Source organism: Cibotium barometz, chromosome 38, assembly GCF_041138505.1.
Source record: "Cibotium barometz isolate CiBa-2024 chromosome 38, ASM4113850v1, whole genome shotgun sequence".
NCBI lineage: Eukaryota > Viridiplantae > Streptophyta > Polypodiopsida > Cyatheales > Cibotiaceae > Cibotium > Cibotium barometz.
In genome coordinates this window covers 32,441,170-32,447,683 of record NC_141083.1, presented here as the reverse complement: position 1 = coordinate 32,447,683, position 6,514 = coordinate 32,441,170, and the positions used below count along the sequence as shown (strand labels likewise).

The 6,514-nt window shown below is 43.8% G+C and overlaps 1 protein-coding gene across 1 annotated transcript; it reads right to left on the bottom strand.

Annotated features, from left to right (window-relative positions):
- Positions 1 to 629: 629 nt before the first annotated feature.
- On the bottom strand, positions 630 to 4,063 carry LOC147616615 (putative pentatricopeptide repeat-containing protein At3g15130). Its single transcript, XM_086777676.1, has 2 exons — positions 3,693 to 4,063; positions 630 to 3,616 (listed from the first exon to the last, which is right to left on the bottom strand). The coding sequence occupies exons 1-2, from the start codon at positions 3,771 to 3,773 to the stop codon at positions 1,352 to 1,354; spliced, it is 2,346 nt and encodes a 781-aa protein (XP_086633802.1). The 5' UTR covers positions 3,774 to 4,063; the 3' UTR covers positions 630 to 1,351.
- Between the last annotated feature and the right edge of the window lie 2,451 nt (positions 4,064 to 6,514).

Sequence of the window (6,514 nt, the reverse complement as noted above, 5' to 3'; positions counted from 1 at the left end):
CTATTGTTGAGAGCTCTCCCCTTGTGACTTGAAAGAGAGTGAGGAGTGATAGCATTCTAGCATTGTGCCTCTTTCATGCTTGTGTGTCTATGCTTGTATGAGAGAATGAGAGAATGTGTGATTGGTCTATGTGACGCTGTGAGCGACTCCACGGTGACAATGTGGAGGTGGAGCTTGGAGTTTGGAGTTTGGAGCTTGACAAGCGAACTTGGAGGCCTCAAGGGATTCGAGATCGAAGCATTGGTAAGTATCCCACGACGGTTATGTTCTATTTCTCATCGAGATTTCCTTGTCTTGTTCTCTACTCTTTCCTTGCGGGACTTCGCAACCAAGTAGATTGAAGCTTAAGGTGACCACAAAAGCATTGGCTTCATTCATTTGCAACGCCTAGAATACAAACAACCGCTTCAATTTGACAACAAAGGCGAGAACCATTTGACACACGTGCTTTTCACACAAGGAGGTGAAGCTATGGAGTTTGACTCTAGCTTGGTTTTGAGATAAGCTCCCTAACGACCCTTGCAACAACAAGGCGCTGGTTTTGGGGAGCACCTTTTTGCTTTACAAATCTTTCCATTGTTTGTAGAGTCTCATCTGAATTTGAGGAATTTGGATGGTCTTGGATTATCGGAGAATGTTGTATTCTTGGCATTATAAAGTTTTCTTTTTAATTCATTTTACATATTCCATTTTTATTTTTTTTTTAAGACATCGTGAAAGAAAAAGGTGCAACTTTGTGACCCCAAGAGGATAGGATGCTCGTGGTTCTTAGTAGAGGTGCCGAGTTTGAGTCACACCAAGCATTCATGATGTTTTCCTGCCTGCAGTTTAAATGTTGCAAGTTACACGATGTGTCCAATAAAATGAGTGTTTTGACCAAGTCATGACGAGTGTTGCCAGTCTTCTTTAGGACTTCCAGGGATAAAGTCCCATCTCACCCCATCATATGATTTACCCCATCTGAATACAACAGCATGCAAGGAGTGTTCTAAGATAGGAGGGAAGTCCTCTCTACTAATGATATTCAAAGCCACAGTGTGAACATTGTATCCTATGGAGAAAAGGATATCAAACTGGTTTGAGCTGACCACTCGGAGGTAGCATATACTTCTACAACATCAATGATTGTGGCAGATTCTTGATTAAAACAACTGTACGTGGAAGACTCTTTGGATGTCAAACTGGTTTGAGCTGAACAACTCACGTCTAGAATTGCTATATATCATCAAATTGCAAAAAGGCTTAAAGAGAACACATGCTTCAGTTCAGCATACTCAAGAGTTCTGTCCTCAGCAGTCTAGCAACAACATTTGGAGTGAAATAAAGATAAGTCTAGGCAGTTGCACTACCATCACCAATATTCTTCACAAGTACACTTTCCATCCTCGAAAATGTGAATGCGGTTTGCATCTTTGACCTGAATTTTGCGCTGCTCCACTTTTGATATAAGCGATGTAGCAAAATGGCAGTCACCACAAACCCGCATGTTCTTCGTAACACATATAGGTGTCCCTTCAGGTGTATTGATGAGGGCACAGGCGATGGCCAACTTCTCACTATGCCCGCATAGCACATCTTCCTTTGCATCATCTGAAATGTCTTGTGACACCCAATGCGAACCTGGGGAATACCCTTCCTGCGATATTTTTTGACCAATGTCTTTTAACTTCGCATAGATATTTTTACCTTGGGGATGATTGTCATCCCCAACAATAAACGAATGTACATTTCCACTTGCATCAGTCCACCAACAACGTCCTGGCATCTTCCATGCTCCATTTTCCATTCTCATAGCTTCAACCTTGTCCGCTTCCTCTCGCATGCCAGCAGCTGCATAAATATTTCTCATGCACACATATGCTGCAGCATCCTTTTCATCCAATTGTACTGCATGTTCAAAGGCCAATCTTCCAAGCTTCACATTTCCCCACTTTTGACAAGCACCCAACAGAGCAGACCAAAGCGGAAAACAATCAGAAGGTGGCATCTTCTCAATCACTCCTATTGCCTTGTCAAAGTGCCCTGAACGGCTGAAAAGATCAACCATGCAAGTGTGGTGATCTAAAGTTGGGATGATTCTATGGACTGTGCTCATAGTCTCAAAGTAAATTTGCCCTTCATCCACTAGACCAGTATGACTGCATGCAGTAAGCAAAACAACAAACGTGACCGGATCTGGCTCTATACCTTCTTCTATCATTTTGTTGAATGAGTCAAAAACAATTTCAACCTTTCCAAGCTGGGCATATCCTGTGACTAGCGCATTCCAGGAGACTACATCCCGAACTGGAAGCTCATCAAATACTTCTTGCGCTTTTGCAAGTGCACCACATTTGGCATACATATCCACCAATGCAGTGCCAAGCACAATATCTTTTCCCAATAAGCCCTGCCTGACAACCTCAGCATGTACCTCTTTTCCCTTCTCAGCTGCTCCTATGCTGCCGCAGGCTTTCAACATGCAAGTAAACGCGACTGCATCTGGCGAGAGACCCTCCTCTCGCATCCGTCCAAAGCAGTTCACAGCCTCATCACTATGCCCGTGTTCGGCATATCCTGCGATTAGGGCACTCCAGGAGACTACACCCCGAACTGGAAGCTCGTCAAACACTTCATGCGCTTTTGCAAGTGCACCACATTTGGCATACATATCCACCAATGCATTGCCAAGCAGAATATCTTTTTCCAGTAAGCCCTGCCTGACAACCTCAGCATGTATCTCTTCACCCTTCTCAGCTGCTCCTATGCTGCCGCAGGCTTTCAACATGCAAGTAAAGATGACTGCATCTGGGGAGAGACCCTCCTCTCGCATTCGTCCAAAGCAGTTCAGGGCCTCAACACCATGCCCGTGTTGGGCATATCCTGTGATCAGGGCACTCCAGGAGACTACATCCCGAACTTGAAGCTTGTCAAACACTTCTTGTGCTTTTGAAAGTGCACCACATTTGGCATACATGTCCACCAACGCAGTGCCAAGCACAATATCTTTTTCCAATAAGCCCTGCCTGACGACCTCAGCATGTATCTCTTCGCCCTTCTTAGCTGCTCCTATGCTGCCACAGGCTTTCAAGATGCAAGTAAAGGTGACTACGTCTGGGGAGAGGCCCTCCTCTCGCATCCGTCCAAAGCAGTTCAAAGCCTCATGACCATGCCCATGTTGGGCATATCCTGCGATCAGGGCACTCCAGGCAACTACATCCCGAACTGGAAGCTCGTCAAACACTTCTTGCGCTTTTGCAAGTGCACCACATTTGGCATACATATTGAGTAGGGCAGTGCCTACATAAATGTTCTTTTCAAGCAACCCCCTTTTGAGAATATCAGCATGTATTCTGCTGCCTTTGAAGAGGTCCTTTTTCTTGGCACAAGCCTTTAGTAAGGCTACAAGAGCAGTATTCTCTTGAAACTCCTGGTGGTTACTGTTGCTATCTCCTTGTCGTGCTTTGTGGTGAATTTCCTTGGCCTTCTTCCTCCGCTTATCCTTCTGCACACAGAACTCTCGTTGCTGTCCTCTTCTTCTGAGCTCCTCTTGGACCCAAGATGGATTGTGCCAGCCATTCATCCACAGCGATTCCTTTGTCATTTTATGTTTGAAGTCTGGGGATCTTGAGCTTCTCTGTGATGCAAAACAATAACTCAGGAAAGCCAATAGGTTTTCGTGTCCTCTCATGTAATTGTAAAACAGTGCTTACCTTGCTAGTTCGATTGTCCCACCATTGGGAGGGATCCCTGAAGTACTCCTTCCATAAGAAGTCCACGTCTCTACATGCCATAGGGACCAATGACGAAGTCCTTCGGGTTGTTAAGTGGTGAGCCCTTCTTCTGGATCGTTACGTGGTGAGCTCTGCAGAGGAGTGGAACGCCGAGTAAATGCAAAATTTGCATTTACCCTTATGTGTGATTGTTTTTAAAAAAAGTTGCTTTTTTGATGTCTTCTTTTTTTTTTCTTTTTTTCTTTTTTAGAGAGAGAACTTGAATTGAGCACACACCCAGGTGCCTCACGGTTTAATCCAAGGAGATTCGATCCCACGACATCAGGGAGGCACTCGAACACTTCCACCATCTAGACACTTCCACCATCTGGACTACCGTTTTTTGGCATGATGCTTTATTTCATCACTTGGTTCATTTTAATTTGCACCTACCCCTATGTGATAAGTGTGGGGACACTTGTACCTATATCGCCACACATGATGAAACCTTGCATTACTCCTCCTAAGTATGCAACTTTGCCTTAATCACGATGGTTCCCACGAACATGCTCACATTCTTGTAAGCTAAAGTAAAAAAAGCTGCAAAAAAAAGGTTGTACAAACTTCGACCTCACAGGCAGGTGAAAGAACATGTATTGGGATCAAAGGAGGATAAAGCTTAGTAGTCTCCAGTTGCCAAGGGACCAAAGGACAAACAACCTGCTAATGCCACAAAAAATGATGGACGTAAACAAAGTGCCAAAGCTCCAAAATTCCAAAGCAGTTGGAAGCTACAAAAGATGTTGAAGCATGAACTTCGAAGGTTTTTCACAGGGAAACAAGCACAAACAAAAAATAAAACTACTATTATTGGCAAAAAGAAAGTCTTCTCTCACCGCATTGGTGAGGGCAATGACAAAGTGCCAATTCAAAGTGGATCCGCCGACACACTGATACGGCCTCATCCAAAAAAGAGGACCTTACACCTAATGCATCTGTCAACCCACCAAAAGCTCAAGGGGCACCAAAAAAACACACGAATTTCCTAACCTTGTGCTAAAAAAGCTCAAATGGAGCATGCACAAGAATCAATTCAAAGTGTTCACACACAACTAGAACCTCTGCTAGGATTAATGCAAGAATATGAACTCTTAACACCTCTTGAACTAATCCATGAGCTCTTACCCAAACCAACTTTGGAATCAACACAAATGCTTGAGGAAACCAATGAAGACCTTGTAGGGGAAGACAATCTATTTGATAGATTGTTTAAGGACCCACAAGAGCTTGACAAGAGCAAAACCAAGGAAGCCCCCTCTCTTGCATGTAAACCTAGAGAGTACACACCTAAAGATTCTCCACAATTAGTGTGGAGGCCCAAAGCCAACCAAGAAACAAAGGTGAACATACAACCACGTAACCACAATCTCAAAATCCTTCAGCATATCCTGGTAGAAGACTTTAATACTGCTGAGTTCATTAACACTGAGGATCAATGGCATCAAAGATTAAAGATCCAATAAAACTTCTATACAAAGAGAGCATTGCCATACCCTTTAAGGTAGCAGGCCCTAGACCACCGCCTAGCGAATGTGAAGATAAACCTCGATTAAGAGTGGCAAGCACCTACCTTAGCACTCACCACTCAAACATGTGTCGTGGGGGGGGCCTTACTGATTAGCTAAGCTCACAAGAGCTTCACCCTTTTTGGATGAGGGAGTAGATGCTCTGCACACACACACACACAGTCGTATCAGTGCAAGAGAGAGACCAAAAGCGATAGCTCGAAGTACTCAATGATAATGATGATGAATGTGTGGAGTACAAAGTATTAGTAGCCCTAGCTGGAAGTACTCAACGATAATGATGATGAATGTGTGGAGTACAAAGTACTAGTAGCCCTAGCTCTAGCGCTGATGTGGCTAACACACTAAAGTGTGTTCACATGGGCAAACAAACCATGCCAGCATAGGGTAAGTTGGATGAGGGAGAAGATGCTCTACACACACACACAGTCATATCAAGCATAGAGTTTAAGAGAGAGACCAAAAGCAATAGCTGGAAGTACTTGATGATAATGATAATGAATGTGTGGAGTACAAAGTACTCCTAGGGTTAATGTGGCTAACACACTAGAGTGTGTTCACATGGGGAAAAAACCCCTGCACAGCACAAGGTAAAAAGTGATCGTGTGTAGGGTTGTTCACACCATGACTTCCAAGGCTAGAAAACCCCCCTAAAGTGAATGGTGTGAACATGTACAGGGTGTAGCAGACTACCCTGGTAGAGGTAATAAGATCAAAGCCTTGCAGAAAGCCTCAAACTTTTCTCTGGAAAGGGATTTGGTAAACCCATCTGCCACATTGGCCTGTGTAGGCACATAAGTCAAGGCAATCTCTCTGCATAGAGCCTTTCCCTGACATAATGATGAGGCACCTCAATGTGCTATGGCAAAAATTGGATCTTGCACAACTGCTTATATATTCCAACTTTCAGTGAAAATGGTGGTAGAAGACGGCTATCTAATACCAAGATTTGCCAATAGACAATGGAGCCATACACACTCCACAGTAGCTATGGTCACTGTCATCTACTTCTTTCTGAGCTATGAAATACATGAACTGCCAAAAGAAGGAAAAAGTTTCCACTGGTTGACACCCTAGTGTCATAACATCCTGCCCAATCAATGTTAGTGTAGATGAACAAGCATAAAGAAGACGCATTGCTGTAAAACAATTCAAAGTCCTGAGTGCCTTGAAGGTTACGAAAGAAACGTTTCACTTCTTACCAATGCCGAGTGCTGGAGCAATGCATAAATCTAC